The sequence below is a fragment of the Strigops habroptila genome, chromosome 2 (genome assembly GCF_004027225.2).
Source record: "Strigops habroptila isolate Jane chromosome 2, bStrHab1.2.pri, whole genome shotgun sequence".
Taxonomy (NCBI): Eukaryota; Metazoa; Chordata; class Aves; order Psittaciformes; family Psittacidae; genus Strigops; species Strigops habroptila.
Window position 1 is genome coordinate 28376835 of NC_044278.2, and position 22588 is coordinate 28399422.

General features: G+C 42.8%; 1 protein-coding gene across 3 annotated transcripts in view; it reads left to right on the forward strand.

The window, feature by feature from the left end:
- Positions 1-2558: 2558 nt before the first annotated feature.
- Positions 2559-22588, forward strand: part of EVA1C (eva-1 homolog C) — a 39327-nt gene continuing 19297 nt past the window's right edge. Inside the window, exons 1-3 of one of the 3 annotated variants that reach the window (XM_030477623.1) lie at positions 2559-2816; positions 18087-18283; positions 21738-21861. In XM_030477623.1, coding sequence (XP_030333483.1) covers positions 2690-2816; positions 18087-18283; positions 21738-21861 — 448 coding nt within the window. In that variant the 5' untranslated portion in view covers positions 2559-2689. The remainder of the gene's footprint in view (positions 2817-18086; positions 18284-21737; positions 21862-22588) is intronic. The other 2 variants (XM_030477624.1, XM_030477625.1) reach the window with 2 other exon arrangements.

Below are 22588 nucleotides of genomic sequence, written 5' to 3' on the forward strand. Positions count from 1 at the left end.
TTCTTGCAGAACCACAGGGCTAGAAAAAGCAACGTTATCTCATTGGAAAGAGAAGATTCCCAAGTTCTCACTAGGCAAACAGCCCCACAGGATCTTCTGATCCAAAGCCTCTCAAGCATGAGAACAGGATAGTTCTCAGTGGTGGTGACATTTTATACGTTCTTCTGCATTGATTGTGTGCTTGTCACAGATCCACAATCTACTCGGAGTCACACATAGACTGAGTTGCCATCATTGACATCTATCTTCCAGGGATTAATGAGCACTACAGAGAGGAGGAGGTGGAACACGTCCTGTTAGAGCTATAGCAGGTGGCCTGGAATGAGATATCTCTCCATTCACTGTATAGGGAATGAGGGTCTGGCATCCTGAAGCCGTACATCTGACTGCATTCGCTTGAAGTTATGGTATAGAATCACAGAATGGTTTAGGTTGGTAAAGGTCCATAGTTCCAAACCCCCTGCCATAGGCAGGGACACCCTCCACTAGGCCAGGTTGCTCAAAGCCCCATCCAATCTGGTAGATATGTAATTATGTACATGGCAGGTATGAAATTAAGGTAGACAAGTGAGTTCACTGTAGTCATCAAAACACCTTTCTAGAAGATACACGTATGTCCCCCAAACGCTTTGCTTTACGGAGTGGTAAAATTCTGTGCTACTTGTAACATTCCCCTGGCATTCATTTCTGCCTTCAGTGGAACTGACCTGTGACAGCAACTGCAGGAAGTGTCAGATTAAATGACCAGGTATGGCAAGATCAAGGGAAAAAATGAGAGAATTAGGCAGAAGACTCCTACAAGTCTCCTTCCAGTGCCACAGTCAGAAGGCATGGGGTAACTGATTCAGTTCGGAGACAAACGCTGTCCTTGTCTGAAGCAGCCAGAAGGAAAAGCTTCACACACCTGGCAGAGCTACTGTTTTCTCTTCCCATCTGTGTTTGCAGTCATAGATGCTTCAGAGCTATTCCATTTTATCCTGTTATTTCGGCATCTTTGATCCCATTTATCTGAGTTCAGGAAGACTTGATGGAATGTCCCTGACCTCAAGCAGGTTCATGTGAAAGCTGGTTTGCTCTTATCTGCCCAGGACTATAACGTTTGTGTTATCCAGTTGTTGTTCTGTGTGTGAGGAGGGAGAGGAAAGAAAAGTGGATTCAGATTCAAACATGAAGTTCAAGCTGATCGAAGTTCAGTGTAACCTCCAGAAAGAGGTGCCAAAGTTTGGAAATTCAAATCTGGGTGTGATCCAACTTCAGCTGGAGCAGGAAGAGATTTAACAGAATTAGTTTGGTTCCATCATCTCTCACCTACTCACTTTTTTTTTTCAGAAGGAAGATCAGTGTGAACGTGCATGCCAGGGTGTAAACAGCTAGATGTTCTTGCCTACCCTCTTTATACCCAAGCACAACCCCGGGGCAGAAGATATTTTCATGCCCTATTTCCAGTGTTGCTTCTAGACTCTGTCCTGACGGCAGCTCTTACAGGAACTAGGAAATGAGTGTCCTGATTTATACTCTTTAGTCCCTCTAGTACCTTAAAAGGAGCTCCAAACTGCATTTGAAGGTGGCTTAGCAGGTTGTAATGACAATTTGTTTGAACTTCTCACTGGTTCACTTTTAAGTCTTATGAAAGATTTCAGGGAACAACCTGAACTCTTGCAAAGTAACTTCAAGATGTTCTTTCACTTTGCAATCAAAGCTTTAAACAAGCCTACACACTTCAGACTCAGCTATGCTGAACTACATGAGTCTTAAAGCTAAGAGCTGCGATAAGATGTTGTCAGGCAACAACATGAGGAGAGGAAGCACAGAAAGGGAAAGTTTCTTTTGCAACATGGAAGAGGCAATGCCATTTCTTACCAGCCGTTTGCCCACTGAAATCCCTTATCCAGAGCTCCTGCCAGGCATGGCTGTCAGCTGGGTTTCTCCCGGAGACCTGTGAGCCAGTGTCTAAGGACAGGAGCCGGGCTGGAGCGGCAGACCTGGCAGGGTCCGGCAAGCGCGACAAGGAGGGCTGAAGGAGGAAAAGCAGCGCAAGGAGTTGCACTGCGGGGAGGGGGAGTGATGGGGAGCACCTTGCACCTGTCTTGGGAAAAATACAAGCAAGGAAATGCTGCCGCAAGTCGGTGACTATCCTTCAACCATTGCCAAGCAGGAATGAGGGAGGGGGAAATAAGTTAAAAATAAAGCCCTTCTCACGGCGGGTGAAGACGAAATCGTGCCCCTTCGCCAAGAGGGAGGTGCCGGGACCTCGAACTGCCCGGAGAGGGGTGGAGAGAGCCGGGGGAGGGCGGGCGAGGTGCAGCCGGGTCTGAGTCAGCCCGGCCCGCACGATGTGCACTGAGGGCAGTGCCAGCCACGGCGCCGCCGAGAAGCCTCTTCCCTTCCCTTTCCCCACTGCCCTCGCGGGCTCCCCCGCGGCGGCGACGCGCCTCCCGCGGCCCCGCGCCGACCGGGACCCCCTCCCGCCGCGGCGAGGGGCGGCTGCACTGCGGCCTCGGCGTCGGGCAGGGCCGCTCCGCCCTCCTCCTCCTCCTCCTCCTCCTCCTGCCGCGCCCCGCCGCCGGTGCTGCCCCTCGGCGGAGGGCGCCCGGCGGGCCGGGGGTGGCCGTGCCGCCAGCCGGGGCCGGCTCCATCATGTGAGGCGGCGGGCCTGCCCCCCCCGCCCCGAGCTGCCCTTAGCCACACCATGAGGGACGGGGATGCGGGGCAGCACCCACGGCGGAGACAGGTAGAGCCCGGGCGGCTCCTCCGCCTCTTCTCCTGCGTGATCCTCGTGTGCAGCGCCGAGGTGGCGGCGCTCGCCGACTTCTCAGGTACGGGGCGGGCCCGGCAGCGGCGGCGGCGGCGGCAGCGGGAGGGCCGGGACCGACTAACGGTCACCCGGGACGCGGTGCCCGGCGTGGGGGCGCTGAGGGGCGCGGCGGCGGCGGGGTGGGCAGGAGGAGGGCACCTGCGTCCCAACCGCCGGCCCCCCCGGCGTGGAGCGCGCTCCGTACCCTCGTACGGCACCCCCGGCAGCTCCTCGTACCCCGGACGGGCGCTGGCGGGAGGCGCCGGCCGTGTCGGCGGCCGGAGGCTGCCTGCCGCCTGCCCTCGGACCCCGCCCGACACAGCTCGGAAAGCTGCGTATTGACCGGCTAGCTGCAGGCACGTCGTGTCCCGGGGCCGGGACGCGGGCCTGCACCCAGGGGAGCACGGGCGCATGATTCAGATGTGCCGTAGCCGCGGCACCGTGTGAAGGAGGGGAGGAAGGAAGAGGGCGGGGGGAGGTCTCCCGGAGAAGTCCAGTGGGAAGGGACGCGAAGAGTTGGGCTGTCAGTTTCTTGTCAGCTGCGCGGTGGGAAAGCTGTGCGTGAACAGGCCAGGGCCTGACCAAAAGTGCGTGGAAGTCCCTGGAAAGATTCCCACTTTCTCCTGGAGACTTGGAGTCGAGCCCTGAGCGAGCCGTCCTTAACTCCGGTAGCGAAGAAATACTGGTGCTCTGCTCTCCGCTGGGAGAGCGTTTCGCGTCGTAGCGCTGGGATGATGAGAGTCACTTCGAAGTGAGCAGAGACACGAGCTGTCATCTGTAAATCACGGAGGTGATCACTGCAAGGGTGCTGTGTCGGTGCAAAGCGAAGTGACTGTCGAAACTGGAAAAATGTCCTTGTTTTTACTAGAACAAAGAAGCAGGTTTTATTTTCTGTTTGAGAAATCTGAGCTTTTGTGACTTTTGTGCTCCAGGACGTCTCACTGTTGTTAGGAAGTTCTTTAGAAGAGCGGTTTCTCTCCTTTCTGTATCTCACAGTAAGCACAGCATATTCCTGGCAGTTGCAAGCTTAAGGAACTGTCCCTAGGGCAGAGAGCAAACCTTACCCTTACCGAACAGAGCAGAACTTTCCAAAAGCCAGTCGAGTGTACCAGAATGAAGTTAGTATATAATTAATAGTCCAAATGTGTTGTTACTCATATTAATATAGTTCATGTTAATACAGTTCAGAATGATGGTGATGGTTCTGTAAAAACTCTTTTCTCAGCAGTAAGAAAATACTGTTTGTGATTTTATTATTGTGTCCAACTCTATAAGCCTGAACATTTCTAAGCAAGCAAACACCAAATGTAAAGACCAGAATTATATACTTGGTTAAACTAGGTTTCTCTTATTAGATTCCTTTCACATGTAAAGGGCTTTTAAATGTTTGCTATCTCATTCTTTGGTGATTTTTTGGCTTAACTGCTGGCTTGTACATGTTAGTTCTGGACTCACATGGCAGTTCTCCACAAGAAAATAAAAAGTTCAAATTTTCCCTTTCAAATAGCCGCTGAGTTAAAAAATATCCCTCTCGTTTATCTAAGAAAGTTCCTCTCACAAAAGTCCATTCACTTTTCAAATGAAGTTATTTAGATAAGGTTATCCAAGATACATTTCAGAAGTACAGCTGTATTCAGTATTCATTGTGCACTGAACTTTCCAAATAGGTAGAATGACCAAGGCAAAATGTTTGTCTCACCCCAGAGGTGAGTGTTAAAAATCAGTATTAAAAATGCCATGCGGGGAATTCTGTAAATAAGATGTAGAAAAGAAAATCAAGTTCCAAAATTCTTGCCAGATTGGGAAGTTTCCAGGCCTGAACAAATTCTGCTCACTTTTTCTTTTTCCTTTTACATGTTAAAGTAAAAGGAATCTAATCCAGAATGACAGAGAAGACCAAAATGTTACTGGAGCCTTTTTTTTTTTTTTAAAAAAAAAAAAAAAAAAAGCTATCCAGAGCACACAGAGTTTTTAGCTACTTCAGAAGTAGGTGCTGTGGGCCAGGAACTGTCAGAAGATGACACCCTGCAGTGTCATCCCCAGCCTGATTAATACCTGTTAAAGAATTACAACAAGCTCCATAATAGCAGCTTCAAGCTGAACTTCCAGAGTTGCTGAATTTCCTTTTTTGCTCCCCTCCTCAGCAGGAACAGCGACTTGATTTTCATAAGCTCTGTTGAATTTACATGAAAACAAATCTGCCCCACTTAAAGGGGCAGCACCCTGCAGCTGACAAGGTGCAGGCAGCTCCTGGGGGATTATCCTGATGGATGGGGAACGGGGAGCTGGCTCCCCCTGCTTTACCCACCACCTGCATTTTGTGTCTTCTGGAAGGATCAGGTCTAATCCTGCCTTTCCAAGGGTGAAGCTTCCAGGGAGCAGGTTATAGGTTTCCACGTGCAGCCCATGCAGCAGCAAAAGAAACAGATCTGCACCTCGAACGTGTTCTGCATGATTTGATCAGGTACTGGGAATTTGGGAGTGCACAGACAATTGGAAGGACAGTTGCTTAAATGTTTCCTGCTTTTCACAGATTTTAGGCTCAGATTATTAGGTGCATACTTTTTTGGGTCATTGTCTTCTCTGCTCTGTGTGTTTCCAGCATCAGATCTCTACCACAGCAGCCCAAACTCTGTTCTTCTCTCCTTCTCCCCCCACTCTCCCCACTCTGACAACTTTCTATAATCACTTCACAGACTGCTGTCAGACTGCACATGTAATCTTTATTGTTCTCTTCAGGTAGATATTAAATTGTGCTAGCTATTCTGACTTTCTCAGAGTCCCATTTGTTAATCACAAGACCTAGCTGCTTGCCTGTAACAACACAAAGGTGACCCCTCTTGGGGCCTGATGTTTTTGGAAATGGGAGCAGGGAGCAGTAATTATGGATAATGAAGGTTTGGGTTTTGGTGTGGGTTTTTTTTTTTTTTTTTTGTAGTTGTTGTTTTGTTTTTTAATGTTTGACTTGTTATAAAACTGTGGTAATTTTTTATGGATCACTTCACAGAACAGAAGCAGTATTTATCCATCCCATTTCATAAGAGAGAGGTTGGCAGCTCTGGCTGTGAGTAGAATCTCTTAATTTGGTTATTGCAGGTCAGTTGCTATTGTGGTTTTGTTATTACTCTTGCTCTTACAGGATATAGAGCTGCAGGTTCTTGTCCTCATGTGTTTCTCAGTCTAGCTTTTAACTATGATTAAAAAAAATGTTGGTGTGGCATTTTTTTCTCCCCCCCCCCCCCCCTTTTTTTTTCCTAGAGACATTTCTTCACTGTGCAATAACATTTTATGACTTGGTATGTGAATTGGTATTTTCTAGGGAGAAAAATGTTCTGAAACAAGACTCCAGCAGCAGTTCTAAATCAAATTGTGAGGAGGACTCAGGGTCAGTAAGCAAAATTAGTTTCTCCTTTTAATAACAGGAGATCTTGGAAGTAAAGTAATGTTGATACACACAATACTTAAAGAGCTGCATAATCTATTATTGTCTAAGAGTTTGGTGGCAACGAAAGCATGTTTATTAATTGCATTGGTTATTGGAGGTGGAGGTTTGCTCTGAGATCTGCAGTCCTCTGTGATTCATTTTTAAAAGTGGAATCCAAGCTTTTATGCCCAAATTTGAAACTGCAAGGTGAAGGTTTGGAAGAAAAGAGAGATTTGATCCACATTCCTTTCCTTAGATCTTCATGCATATTGGTTGACCTTACAGCTATTTTCTTCCCCTGATGCCAACTCTTCAAAACACATCTAAAATAGCTTTTCACCAAAATATTTATTCATGTTCACACTTTCATTCCTACTTAACTCAGCTCTTGTCCTCACGCTGTTTTTCTCAGTGATCACTCACAGCTTTCCCATTTCAGATCAGGTCCCAATCCAGGAGACTGAAGATTGCTGTGAGTTTTGCTAATTGTCTAATCTCTGGTATCCAAAATCCTAAATACTCTGGGCTCCAAAGGGACTGTCAGAAGTGAAGAGGGATACATTTTTTGCGTTAAATCAGGCCGCATGGGAGCTGTTTCGTCACAGCTCGTCTATGTTCAAGAACTGGTTCCCAAAACGGGCAAAATAAGGAGCTGGCAAAACCACTGAAATCATATACTATACTTATATACTATACTTATATATTATATTTGTATACTTATACCAGTGCTATAGAAAGCCCATCTGTCTGCTACCATTGCTATTGAGGGAGAGTTGGTTTTGCTGGGGATGGTGGCATTTGCTGAGGAGTGTGTACCTTCCCAACAGCAGGAGTCACTGCTCCCGCGTCTCACCCCCCTGCCCTGCTTGCTGGCAGTGGGAGAAGAGCTCAGCTCTCCCCTTGTCTCTCTCCTAGCCCCGCTCCTTCTCCCACCTTTTCCCCATCTACTGTAAAAGTGAACTGACCTCTTATCCATCCAGGAACGAATTTCTTCTCTCTGGCAACACTGAAGAACACTCATTCACCTTTTTTTTTTTTTTTTTTTTTTTTTTTAATGCTCCTTTCTTCCTCCTCTTCATTTCTCCATGCTACTTCAAGCTTAGGCTTTCTGCTTGAACTGGCCTCCTTTGCTCACTTCATCAGTCAATCTCCCTTTCTTTACCTTAGTCCCAGCCAGGTTTTCTGGGCAGCTTTTAAGAAACGTGGCTGTAACTGAAGATCAAAAATGAAGTAGCTGTGTGATTGCATAACTGGGCTGAAGAATGAGTTTCTGGATGTGAACAGAAAAAGCAGCCGCTGCTTAGGTAGAACTTTTTAATCTTTGTCTGCTGGTGACAACTTTTCTTTCTTTTTCCAGAACAGTTCAGACAGAACTAAGCACTGCTTTAACTCCATAGACTTGATCTTCTGACCCAACATCAGAAAACAAATGGATCTAATAAAAAAGCAAACCAGTTCACCCAAGAAATATAATCTGATCCTGTGGCCTTTCTGCATTAAAAGTTTCCATTAAGTTCTGTGGCATTCACCCATCCCAGATTCCCTCAGGCAAAAGGAAAGCAAACAAATGCTTCAAGCAAATGCTTTGTTTGTAATAATGTGGCAGGATCAATCATGACCAACCGCAATGATGCAGAGTTTTTTTTGTTGGTTTTGTGTTGGCCAGATAAAATCCTGTATAATTTTCTTGAGTTGGTTCTGTTGACTCACCGTGGGAAGTGGAGCTTGACCAGGATATTTAAAGAGGTGCTAAAAGGAGTGATGTCAATGATGCATCATCTTGATACTGCCTTGTAGAACTCAAATGAAAATTTTGATTGCTTTGTTTAAAGAAAAGCATTTCATTTTAGAAACATGTTTTATTTCAGTAATATGGGAGTTAAACCTCAAAGTCTGGTTTAAAGTTTCTCAGAGTGGAGCGGGTTTGGATCTGGAATTTCCTCTGTGGAGCAAAGAGGCATGTGTCAGAAGTGAGAGTTTAGATCATGGTGCTGAGATCCAAGATTTTGTTTCAGGCCTGTCTCTGCACTTCTTTCTGCTTTCCTGAGGACATGTAGCTTATGAAATCCTGGTTTAGATGTGGATTTTGCCTAGTATTTTTTCCTTAAATTTACTGATGAGATTTAATCATCCTTGTTAGAGAAGGAAAAGTTCAGGTCCTATTAAGTTCCTACACATTTTGTGAGCATAAGCAGCTAGGTACTATTAGCATCCCCAAGAAAGGATGCCATTCCTAAAGCTCTCCCAAAGTGAGTTAAAGCATAGTATGATGCTCCTACAACAACAGATGTTGCAAAATTCAGGCATGAGACAAAACCCTGTAGGAAAGCTAACTTCCTGAACTTCACTGCTCAGACACCGACATGTTTGAGTTTGTCTTTCAGATTCTTACACCTTTGGGGCAGGAACTCTCTTTGTTCTCGCTGTGCACATTGCTGGTACCTGACACATCATATGTTATTTTTATTCAAAATAAATATCAGGGATTAGCTCCCCCCCGCCTTCCTATTCCATCTGCTGCCGATTCCCTTCTTAGTAAGACAGAGCTTCCAGACAGTCTCAGCTTTATTAAAGAAAGGGTTACAGACCTGATTCAAATAAATACTCAGATTTTGATGGAAGTGTCCCCAGACAGAGAAAGCACTGTCTGACCAGTCAGCAGTTATCAGAATTCTGTCATCTGCCAACCATAATCTACAATTAAAATGGAAATATTTTGATATATTACCAAACAACGAGAAAATAGTGTCTTAAAGGGAAATGAAGAGCAGAAGGAGGCGAGGTTGAGCCTTATTTGTTCAGCATTGGTGAGTCATTTCATCTGAATTTCTATGCATTTTAAGAGTTTTGTTTCAAAGGTCTATTGTGTGGCTTCTGGCAACAATTTAAATACCAGTGATGTTTGGCTCTTAATTTAGAATTAATTTTAAAACATCACTCATAAGACTTGATTGAAAGCCTATGGTCGCTGGAAGGATTCCCAAGGATTTCACTGGGCTTTGGATGAGGGTCTCAACCCACAAGTATCTGTTTATTTTTCTTCATTGTATTTGTTTTTGGATGGGAAAACAAGCATTAATTTTTCAGAATAATTTTGCCTTTTTGACTTTTCATTTCTTCAGGCTAAAACTGAGTTGGAGACAATGAAATGTTGTAAAGAAAACCATCAGGCTAGGAGGGTATTTTTTGCTTTTCTGGCTTGGACTTGCTGTACTATAAGCCATCACAATAGTGTAGATCTGTGAGCTACCAGAGGATGGGCTTAGTGATTCAGTAGGCAAATTCCCTGATCTCTAATTTAGCTGATATTTTGAGTGTCATATATAAATGGGAGTACAGAAAATGCAGAATTTGAGTCAGAGTTCTGTTTGCAAAACAAAACCTGTGTTTTGTTTTCTGAGGAGCTGGCAATGAACAATTCTCATGGCAATGAACCCTCTCAGGTTTGCATAGATGTTCAAGTTCATAAATCCAAGTTTTCAAAGAAATATTTTCCTGTAGTCCCTGAGGTTCTTCTACTCAGAGTGTTTGGGAAGATTACAACTTTGCTGTCTCTTGGGCATAATGATTCACTCATTCTGTCTCCAGAAGCAGTTGGTGCCTGCTGAGCCTTTCTCTTGTTACTTCTTGTTAATGGCACTAGAAGAGGCTACTTTGTCTCCAATCAAAAGAAGCATTTTTTTGGCAAGGACAGAAGGGGGCCTTGCAGTCTCCCTTAACAGTGTTGTACCTCTTGGAGCATCTTAGGATACGAGGGAGAAAGTCTTCCTTTTCTACTGTAATAGTTCCATATTAAGTCCCAGGAAAAGTGTTTGTCCCTGTCGCTTTATGGAACAGTTGAGAGAAGTATAACTGGCTGTAGCATGGAGTTTACTACAGACCAGAATCTTTGGGGATTAGTAATAGTTTGCCTCTTCCTAGCACAAGAAGAGAAGAAAGAACTAAAAAGAGAAAGTGAGTGAGAAAAATGAAGTGCGTAGGGATCCTTCTGATTTCTGAAGAAAGCCATTGGGATACAATGAAAATAAGCATCACTCCTAGGAGACAACACAGAGAAATATGAAACTGTAGGTCTGAAGGAAACAGAGAACAGCTGTGGGAGGATGTGAAAGACAGAATAGGCATCTGGTCTGCGAATGAAGGGCTCATGGATTTTCCCACTCTGCCAAAATTTTATTCACATAACTACAAGTCCGAGCAAAATGGCATGGATATGGAGAGGTTCTGTGGTCCTGGAGAAACAAAGCCCATTTGGCATAACCAGAAAGTTACAGGAGATCTCTACTTTCTTCATGATGTCTTGGTTTTGTTTTTCTAAGAAGAGCTCATAGCTTGGCTTCTTGCATGTGCTGCCACTCACTGAATAAACCTTATTCACATACTAGAGTTTGAATGTGTTTTTACACTCAATTTTCTGCTTGTTACCTGGGTCCTTTCTCTGGCTTAAGTGCAACCAAGCTCTTGCTTAGTTGCTCAGATTAAATCTTGCTCAGATCTAGTAGACAGTGAGAAGTGGATTCAGTAAGATGGTTATGATCTGCACTATGATCCATGAGGCATGACTATGAGGGAAAAATTAAACAAGACAATTTCTGTAGGAAAGCACACATGTTGATAAAGCAGTTCTTAGAAAACCTAACTGATGTCTTCATCAATGATGCCTGCTTTGCTTACCATACTATCTCAAAAGTATTTTCACGTTTAACTAACTCAAGCATTTTGTTATTGAAGACTTCATCTGTCATTAAAGCCAGTGGAAACAAATTGCTCCATTAGCAGCAGGCTGATTAGCTGTCCAGGATAAGGATGCTGTTTCTTCAGTAGCCAGTTGACTTTTAGCATTAGTCAATTAGATTGAGCAGGAAGTGATAGTTCTTACTTTGACCTGTCAGCTCAGGCTTCAGCTTTCATGAAAATTGCAGGAACTTTATTTCTTTGAGCCCTGTACCCCTCAGGTTTGAAACTGGCCACTGATCGTAAAAATTTTTAGTTGAGTAAGAAAATGACAGATGGACAGAGATCATGATCTCATAAGCTTCATCTTCTTCGGAAATGATCAACTCAAAACTCTCAAGGGCTGATTCTAAGAAAAACAATAGCTTTGGGTGCTCTGAAACCAAACCAGATATTTGGAACTGGAAAGTTGGGGTTTTTTATGGTCACTGGCTTTTCAGTGAAACTAGATTACCACTAGTTTTTCCAAGAGAAAACTATCTATCCCCACATCAAAAAGGTTTAGATAATATAAAACCCACAGTGATTATACAAAAATTCTATTCCTTGCATGGCAAACCAGCTTTTCATGCCATCTCCTGCAGTAGAAGCAAAAGGGTGAAGTTAGTAGGATAGCAGACACTTGTAAAGAGTATGAGTATTGAGAAGAATAATGGGAAAAAGCACATTCAAAAAACCCTCAAGCAACGAAGGGAAATTAAGTCAAATTAGTGACTATGCAAGAAAGCATATGTTAAGCAAGTATGGATTTTTATGTGTATCTGCTGGGTGAAGCTGTTACACTCATTTCTGAACAGTGAGTAGAATAAACAATGCTTCTGCCTAAGGGTATTTCTTACTGTTAGAAGACTAAGACTAAGTCTGGTGGGAACGACTCAGGATGCTTACAAGGTACTTAAATGAAAAAATAAAATGATGGGGCAGGAAACAGTGTTGTGAATTGTAGAAACAGTGTCTTCCCTGGGTCCTCAGTCAGGATTACTAATTCTAAAAAAGAGCTACCACAGAAAGAATTTGCAGACAGCCAAGGTAAGAGAGTAAGCAGAATTACAAGAGGCAGATCCTTGCTTCTGTGAACAGAGCCAAATAGGCGCTGTCATATCCACTCACAGAGCCCAGCTCTGAAAGCAGTGATTACGCAGTAACCCTGAACTGAACAGCATGATCTGTAGTGTAGCTGCCTCTGAAGACCAGAGGAGGGTATGGCAGAGGGGATGGGGAGGAAACTTAGGGCTTCATTTCTCTTCAATGCTTCTTTCACAAACCAACAGAGAAAACATTGATGAAGTACTGCAGCCGATTCCCAAATACCAGTAAATAGGCTGATGCTTCTAATGGTGCTCGTAGTAGAGTTTATCAACAATTCTGTTATCACCGCATGAGATCTCTTCCTTCAAACTCGCCAATCTTGCTTGTGTATTTTTAATGACTGTTGGCACAATTCTTCATGAAACTGCAGGAGCTGATGTAGTTTTACCGAATAGATTAGCTGCCTGGGACTCCCACAACAATATGTGTGCTATTTCAATCTATTTTGATCTAAAATGGATTTGTGTCTCTTTAAAATGAGCCAGCAAATTGCTGTGCTAATTAAGCTAGATTGAATGATGCAAAGGAACTAATATGACTAAATCTGTATATGAAAGCCTGATTCTGAGAATCCTCATAGTCTGTGTGCTACTCGGCTTCAGGGTCTAAAAATATTACATTGCAAAGCTCCTCTCTTGCCAAAAAGACATTACAACAGTCAACGCTGAGATTGCATTTAATATGTGCTAGGCATTAGACTCACAGCTTGAAATGCTGTTCTCCTTGATGCATCCGTATGGTGATGTTCATGCCAGTGCAGTGAGGCTGGGCAGAATGTACACATTTCTTTTTTACTTTAATGCTGACAACTGAAAAAGGCTTTGTGTTACTGTCCTTCACCATAAGGAATAAATCCAGCAAATCTTAGTACGCTGTACTCCCTTGTGCCATATCCAGGAGACATAACACATCTCTTGGCTGACCACTTCCAGGCTTTTGGGTAGTTGCTTGGTTTTTTTTTATACTTTGTAAGTAAGTTCCCAGTTTTTCAATGTTTTTAAGAGAAAGAAATATCTTTCTGGATTTTCATGCCTTCAGGTTCATTATATTATTGCTGCTATTCAAAGCAATAACACTAGGATCAAATGTTGAGTATAAAAACTAGAATATTTTAAGAGCTCTATTTCACACAAAGAGCTCTCTATTTACAACCTTTACTCTCTTAGGACAGTTACTTTTGTCTGTCATTGTTATTACAGTTTATCAGTCCTCCTTTGCAACAAGAAGTGATCAGTAAGGCTTAAAGCTTTGTTCAGCTACTCAGCCTCAGTGTTTTGTGTGTTTTTCTGGTGCTATGTTTCTTTATTTAAAGTTCTTTGTCAACACAGTGGATGCTGTGACTAATTTGGCTAATTCTGGAAGAAAGGATTACGCTTGGATTCTGCATTGGTGTTTTGAGCCTCAGTAAAAAGTTGTTACAATGAGTGAGTAGTCTGGGTTATGCAGACAGTTGGGTGGGATGATACCTTCTGGCCTTCAGATCAATGGAATCTGTTTATTGCTGTATGATTCAGGCTTAACTTCTGAGCCAGTCTGTAACGTCTTGTACATCATTTTGTATGCAGAGCACCCCATACATTGCTTATGAATGTGTGCCTTGGATAAATGGGAAAGCTCCTAGTGGGGCTTTCACACAGAGACATAGAGATGTTATTGGGACACTGCAGTATTGCCAAGGTTTTCTAATTTAGGCAATTCTCACAGTAGTTGACTTTTTTTTTTTTAATTAAGTTTCGTGTTGTTTTAAAGTAGAGCGACATTATTTTTGAAGAAAGAGGAAATCTATAGTCCTCATTGCAGAATAATGCTTGAAAAACTGCCATAGCCAAACACCACCTCCCCCTCCATTACCCAATAACCCAGAAAACAAAGAAAAAACCCCAACATTAGTTTTAAAACTTTAAGTCATCTAAGGATTTTTACAGGGTCTGTTTAAAATTCTGTTTGCTCAGGGTAAGAAACCCCATAACTCACAGGTCTTCTGGTTTCCCTGTCCAGGCGCACACAGCCTCACTCCATCCAGGCTGGGGCGAGCCATTATCGTGCTCCAGCCCTCTCCATGCCCTGATTTCTAGGGGAAGGGAGTCTCCTCGTGTGCTGGCCAGAGAGGAATTAGCAAGTGCTTCCCTAGCTCACAGGAGACCAGTATTTAGAGGTGTGTTGTAGCCCAGGCACAGCCTCTAGCTCTCAGGTATTTAAAAAAAACCCCAAGCAAACAAACAAAAAACTGAACGATTTTCTCAGAATTCAAACCTAACAGGTATTAATTAATTGAAGAAATACAAACCAAGAGAATCTGCATGACAAATAATGCCCTGAAGTGCGGGTAGCCCAGGCAATGTGCTGGGCTGGTGCCTGAAAGTGACACAATCCTGCTGTCTGATTTGGACAGTGACACAACCCTGCTGCCTATTTTGGATGACCTGATTTAATTGCGCCAGTTGAAAGAAATGCAGAAAAGGAAGCATGCCTCAGAAAGACTGACAGACCCATTCAACTGTTACAATGCCCTCTCTCCTGATAATCACGGCTGCTATTAATTGTACAGATAAGAACATATTTTTCCCCTAACCTTACATTGTCATTCAGCTGAATTTGCTGCCTCAAGGGAAGTGTGTTTCTGTACAGAATCTGGTAAACAATATAGGGATACTTAAGGTCTCAAGAAGATGAAGCTTTCAACTAGGGTGACTACAAGGCCATGGTATCCAGAAAAGGAGGGAGAGCAACTGGAAACTGCTCCCTCCTGCGCAAGCACCACTCTGGGACCAAGGTGAGAGGTGGTAGCTGCTAAGAAAACTTTATTCCCTTGCCAAGCCAGGGCAGGCAGCACCTCAGCACGTGAAGGGGGCCAGCGTGAGGAGAGGAAAGAACCTGGAGTATTTCAGACAAGAGCAAGAGGAAAATGTGACTTTTTGAGTGGGAATTCTTTCTCAGCGTGGGCTATGAGCAGCCCATTTGGCACCACTATTTGCAAAGGGCTGACCGCTCCACCTGCGTCTACGTAGTGTGTGTGTATAGTAATAAAAATTGCAGGTTTGTGTGGTCTGCCATGTGAGACGAGCAATTTAGATGCTAGTACGTCACCACTTCTCTTATCAGAGAACATTAGGTTTCAGCCAATTTCCATTACTATTTTTATCCTTTATTGTGTGCAAATACACAAGGATTTTAATAACAGCAGTAACTTTAAATGCCACTTAGAAGGCCAGAGAGCATGATGCCTTATTTTCACCAGTCCATCCAATGCTATTTTTACAAGTGAACCATATCGCTTGTACAGAATCAGAACAAAATTTTTATAAAGGCATTTTTTAAAGGATTGAATAGTTGCAATTGTTGGAGAAAGGTGCTTAGATACTGGATTAGGAATTTGCAGGATCAAAGTAGCAGTTAAGATGCCGGGGAACTCATCCAAATCACAACATAGCTGATATTCTTTAGGGAATACTGGGCTGTTTTGTATACAGCACTCTTGGCTCCAAGTAACTTAAAACCTGAAGAATTGAAATGATTACAAATATCAGCCTAAATCTTTCAAGGTGTTGAGTGCCCTCAACTCATGTTGGGCTGAATACTCTTTTACACTGTGGCCCTTTATGCTGTGATGGCAATGTCAAAGGCATTCAGCAGCAGTAAGTGCCACTGGAGGCCCCTTTACAGTATCGGACAGTAGCAAAGTCGCTTGGGTGCACTTGGGCATTCGGCCCATTTTCCTGGCAACACTCAGCACCTTTGAGGCACAGGCTGACAGAGGAGTAGCTCTGGCAGGAAAGCTCAATTATTTGTGATCTCAGTTACACAGATAATCTAGAGGATGGATTTGGTTTGGGATTTTTGGTGGTGGTTTGTCTTTTTTTTCTATTTATTTAACCTGTGAGAAGCTGTAGGGATTTCTGCTGGTCTGGTGCCTTGAGATCGAGACTGCAAATACAGGGCATGGAATTCACGCCATCCTGATTTTAGTGCCAGTGCTCAGACTGAGTTCAATGAGCTGAAGAACTCACCTGCATCTTTGCTACACTGGAAGGTGCATCTGGCTGATGCCTGTCCTTTCTTAGGCTCTAGATGAGGAGCAGCAAAGACAATAGCAGAGCAGGTTTTTCCTTTCTCCAGACCTAGAAACTGATAGGGGAGCTGAGTTCCCCATCCACTTGCATAGCTGGAGCTTGAAAAGATGCCAGACAACTGAAACATTTTATTTTCATATAATTTACATGAATATTCAAATTTCTATTTAAAAACACTTTTTAAAATAGCTCAGCTTTGGTAGAAGGTTTAAAAAGGGAAAAAAAATGTGAAAACTAAATGGCATGAGCAAACTCTTTTTCAATATTTTCTTTAAGAAAACTAATTTTTGTTTTCATGATACAAAAATCTTGTCATTCTAGTTCTGATTCAGCCACCAAAACAAGAAAATATGGTTTGGTTTTTTTTTTTTTTACTTTGTTGTACTAAGCAGTAGTAATGTTGCTGTCACCACAGTGGGGTAAGGAAGGCTTCTGAGGAGAAGATACTAGCTTTTGCCTCTAATTAGACCAATTATATGTTTGGAAAACAGGCAAAGATAGGAAAATTATAATTTTTAAAATTAAAAAGATATGCATGTAATCGTGGTCTCAGTTTTAAAACTTCTACAATTCTTTTATCAAATAAATCAGTGGAAGCTCTTAGTGCTTTATCCTCACTTAATGTGTTTGGTTTAGATAACCGTGGGTTTTTGGATGTGAACGTGGATCAACTTGGTGTTCTAGAAGTTGAGAATTGATTTTAGGGAGAATTATATGGATTTAATATGTGTATAGGAATAAGGAAACTATTCAAATACAGTTATTGTATGCACATTAATAAAAAATTTGGCCAATAGTGGAAGAATTAGAAAACATTTGCTTTGATAGAAGTATATTGGGTTGTCATAAAACTCATGGGGAAAAAAGTGGGTTTGGGTCTAATTTCCATGTGTTTATGGATGAGGAAAGATATTGCTTCATTTGTAGAGGCATATTTTGTATCCTTTCGCCCTCCTGTCCCTCACGCCTCCTCTTCTCCTTCACCCACAAACATTTCTGTTTAAATATAGATTCCATTCAAGCATGACAGAGTGGTAGAGATATCAAAGCTTTATCAGTATAGGTGAGGAAATTCTTTGAATTAAATTACCCCTAATAGTTTTCCACCACAGTGCCAATTTGTAGTGGTCAAAAGCAGCAGCCTGCATGTTTCCACTGAAGTATTCTGCCGAACAGAGAGAAAGGTGGTAGGAGGTTAGATTTATAAGTATTTATTGTGATAACAGAAATCTTGGCTAGAGGCAATACAAATGAAATACAAATCAGAAAACAGCTGTTCTTAGCTCTGCTGCTCATGGACTTACTTAGAAGATGCAAACGGATGGTATAGCTGCATACAGATCCTACCTCTCCCTCTCCTGGTAACATAGACAAACTCTCCAGCAAATACAAAATTCTGTGTCTTACTTCTTGGTTTCTGTCCAGCACCTATGGTGTCCAGCACTTATGGGCCACCTTTCCTCTGTTATCCTAGTAATTTAGTGATATAGAGGGAATCACTCACTTCTATTACCACTTGCGTGAAATACAACTGCCTAGGAGCCCAGAAGTGCAAAGCATCAGTTTAAGACAAGGCCCAAGGAATACCTTAGCCAGCTGAAGTGCAGGAGTCTAGCCCACAAAACCAAGTGATAGTCGTTTCGACTTCTGCAAACATGGCCTGGGGTTGTTAGCAGTCACGACTGGCGGGGGCCTGAGCCCAGTTATTGTCTGTGAAATGACATCTCCGACACAGTGCTGCTGCTGGAGTGCTGGTAGGGTTCTGACTCGCTGCCACACTACCTCTTGTTTTCCAGACCTGAGCATTACTAGGATGTAAAGGTTGACCCATTCACAGAACCATGTGGTGTGGCAGCAGGCCATAACGTATAACCTTGACTACAATGCTCTTTCCAGAGACTGATTGTGAGTTTCTTATTATCTAACGAGCTTGTCATTTCCTGTACTGGTTGTAACAGAGCTGAATATTTTCTAGGTTACCTAACCAAACTTCTGCAAAATCATACTGCCTATGCCTGCGATGGGGAACATTTGAGTCTGCACTGTCCTCGGCATTCAACAATAAGTGTACAGTCAGCATTTTACGGGCAAGACTACCACATGTGTGGTACTCAGGAGCCTGAAACCAGGATAACAGAACCCATAAACTGTGTGGCACCCACTTCTTTGCAGGTATCTCATGTTGTAAAGGTTCTTAATGCATAGAATGCTTTTGACAATGTCCTTGCGGTGAGCTATGCTGTGTGAAAACGGCAAGTGTTCACAATATTGTATGAAATGACATTGTGTCTATGTCAGTTTACCATCAGAAATATTACAACTGAAAGGGTTTGTCTGGCCAGCAGGATATTACCATAGGATTGTGAAAGCTTTGTAGATTGCCTCCTATTTTGATAAGCCTTGCTTTGGAAACCCCATCCCCAGAGTTCCCTAAAAGAATCAGTTCCTTTCTGATCAAGGGCTGGTCATGACTGAGCAGACCAGTCTTAATCCATCACACAGGCCCTCCTTATCCCCAGGAAAGGATACAAACATTGGAAGGAGCTGGGTTACAAATTGACTGAGTAAGATGGCATTCTTGTTGGTGTTTGGCTTGTTCCATGCCTATCTTCACTTGCAGAAAAGGCATCATAAAGCTAAACAGCATATCCTAAACACTTTTGCAAATACCTGCATGTCTGTGAATACATTGTTTGATCAGTATGTCCTGTGGTTTGTTTGCTGTGCCCACTTAAGTATAGCTTAAAATGATTTATACTTCATAGATTATTACTTTCTGCTGTGGAGACTTTTGTAACAAGGCTTAGAAGGCCTGACTTACACTGCTGTCAAAAGCTTGTTTCGTCATAGTGAAAATGTCCAGTTTTAGGCCGAATTCAGTAAAACATTGGAAAAATGAGTAGTCAGAGAAATCTGAACAAGTTCTGTTGGTGAAGCTGGTTTAAGTGCTCTACAGAGGCTTTGATGAAGCTTGCAACTTTTGTGCTGGCAGCTGACACATGCTTCTTGACAACAGGGAATGTCTGTTCCCACCACTAGTGAGCTGAAGAGTTTTACAGAGTGGTTTGGCAGTAATATCCTCTCTCCAGAAACAATATTAAGGCAGTTTTATAAGTGTGGCTTGCCTGTGCTGTACTGCAACTTCTAAAGACATTCCAGACATGACCTACAGGCCATGTGAAAGTACATCTCTCCACCAAAAACAGTAGGCCAGATGCATCCTTGATGTCATTTTACTGACTACAGTGAAGTGACGCCAATGATTATTTTAGGCTTTCGAGTGCCTTTGTGAGGTCTCCATGGGCAGTTTTTTCCCTTGAATATAATAAACACAGCATGGAATAACTGTTGTATAAACTATCACGATCATTCAGGCACTGTCGGTCATCAAAGGCATGAAAGCATTTTGACAAGGCCACAAATGTGAGAGATACAAATGCTCTGCATCTTATGGATGCATCTCCTGTTCTATCAAGGAGAAGAGATGCATTCTGTAAACTCATTTCTTAGAAAAGAACACCAGTGATCTCATCCCTCCTCCCCTTCCCTTTGGAACCGCATCTGCAGTCTGCATAATTGGGCATGATGCTACCCTGCAGCCAGGAGGAAGCATAACAGGCATGTTTTACAGTGATGTCCTATTAGAAGGATCACTGCAAAGTTAGATCTGTCTCAAGATATTAACAGCCCAGTGCTATCTCATTATGAATATCGTTGTTTACTTTTGTGGTTGCATGTTTTTGCACAGCAACATGATAGAAAATGTGACTGCTGTTTGCATTAAGTAGGAGAAAATACAAACAGATGCACAGGAGATGATTCAGCTCAGGTGCAAACAGAAGGTGACTCAGTAGGGGACAGCTATTTCCACTTACTAAAGACGTAACTCAATTTCTCTGGCCTGTTCCAGGACTATCCCAATTAAGGAGGAGTAATTTGTTGACTTGCAAATCTGTAAAAGAAGAATTAACTGATAAAATTACGTCTGCTGCTTTTCCTTTCTTTTAAACTCTTTAGAGTGCACTTCATGCTCAAAAAGTGTTGGATGCAAGTCCTCTTCTACTAACAGGAACAAAAAGGCAAGAGTGTTATAGGATTGCTGCAATGTGCTGCCAATGTGTATCATTTCTGCTAGGGAGGGATGGCTTCCAGGGATGACAGGAGAGATTCAGCCACTGCCAACTCGCTCAGTCTGGAAACATGAATGCAGCTTGTGCTATCACAGTGGTAAATTTGTGATTTGGCCTCTTGGTATGACTGAGAACTCTTCTGATGAGCAAAAATTCCCATGGATTTTATGGGAGTACCTAAAACTATCAGAGAATGGTTCTTACAGCTGCTTGTGTTGGGAGTGGGGTGACCCAGAGACAACACCGTTCTCATCACAGCCTGCTGGGATTTTAAACCTCAAGAATCCTGGGCAGAATAACACAGACTATGCAAAAAGAGTGTATAGACAGCTCTCTCTAAACTGAGTTTTGAAGGTGAATAAGAATTTTGTAAAAGTGCTCTGCTGCATTCAAACTGCATTTTTTTAGGTGCTTTGGCTTGTGACTGTATTAAAAACTGGATGCAGACTCATCTTGGGCAATGTCTTCATATTTTCTATAGCTTCAGCTCCAGAACCACCGATAAAGTGAGAACACTAATGTGAGCACTAGGAGTACTCAGTCCTTTTACTAGACTTGGAGAGGGCCTGTGTGACCCTTCGTGTTTAACACTGCTGACCTTTTTATTGTCCTCCTCTGTTGCCACTCCCAGTGAAGCAGCACAATAAGGACCATGGTATATTATTGGGGAAAAAAAAAAAATCTGGGGTAGATATGGCCTTAGAACAACATTTAAGAAATCAAAAAAAAACCAAAGCCAAACAGACAAGCAGGCTTAGGATAGACAGGCACATCTGTGCTATCTGATTGAACCAATTCTGAAATGTGGTGAAGTGGCAAGTTAAGTAAATATGTGATATAGTGTGTAACTGCAAGCGAGAAGTGCCCCTTAAACAGGAGGCCCTACATATAGCTGAAAGCTCGGGTTGTGCTTAAGTGTCACTAAGAACACCAAGTCTTAGTTAGTGTTAGAGCTCTTTCAAGTGAAGATACTACAAAGTGAGTATGATCAGGTAAACTTAAGTAGATGGAGACAGAATGGTTAAAAAAACATCTTTTTGAGTTACCATGCTTTATCTGGACATGGCGCTCCCATAAATGCTATGAGGAGTGAGTGCCCCAGGCACATCAGAGGCTGGGGGCTGAGCTTGTTCCCACTTGCTCAGGGCTCTGCACAGAGTCCCAAGCACCACTGAGGCTGTGGTGGCACAAGGCAAGATATGGCTGACCTGCTGGGGGCAGAGGAAAAAGAGACAAACAGCAGCAGATTGGTAACATCCCGAGTTGCCCTGAGCATCACTGTGATGACTGTGTTCCCAGAAACTTGGCCATGACTCAAAGTCCAGTAGAGCTATGGCCTAAATCCAATGATACACATGTTTCTTACATGTTAGTAGCCAAAAAGATGTGAAGGAATGATTTCTCTCCTGTATAGAACAAAGTACAACTAAGTATTCTCATTGCTGTATAGCTTCATACCTTGTTTTCAAGCCTATCCTTTTTGCCCATTGTTCTAGAAAGTACTGGATGAATGCCAAAACCTGAGATCCTGCCAACTCCTTGTCAATAGTCGGGTTTTTGGACCTGATCTGTGTCCAGGGACCACTAAATTCCTCCTTGTCTCCTTTAAATGCAAACCTAGTAAGTAATCCACATCAGGCAAATGTATTTTTGTGTGTGTTTTGATGTTTGTTTTGGTTAAAATGCCACTGCACAAGGCTTTGCATAAATCCATGTGAAGTTTTGAGACTCTTAGATTAATAGCAAATTGTTTTTTTCTACTTCACCTTAGCTCTCCATTGTGTTTGCAACTTCAGTGCGCCTGCTGCCAGCTTAATGACCAGTGTAGTTTGGCAGAGTCAGATGTCAGACATCAGACTAGAAAGAAAAAAGGTTTTGCAAATTATTTTTACAGAGATGGCAATGATAATGTTGTATTAGAAAGATAGAGCTGAACACAAAAACAGATGCTTGGGCTAAGGATCCAAATGATGAAGAAGATATCATAATAAGAAATCTGCAAAAATGCTTAAGGAGGTAGGACCAAAACTTTCAAAGATTATCTGTTACTACCTCCCATTTATAGAATAATGGCTGGAGGATACACATGTGTGGCTAGCTTTAGTACAGAATTTCATTGTAGAATCACATGTATTCTGTGCAGGTAGTTGATGTTGATAAGTAAAGGGACAAATCCTGCCTCAAAGAGAGTGCACTTTGTAAACATGAGGAAAGTGTAGGAAAGATTAAGACAATCATTATGAGGTTTCATTTATCAGTGTTTTTTAATTATTTTTCTTATTGCTATTGCTTATGAGAACAAGCCCTAGTAGCCCAGGGGCTCAGCTTTTTTGGCAGCTGACCCGCA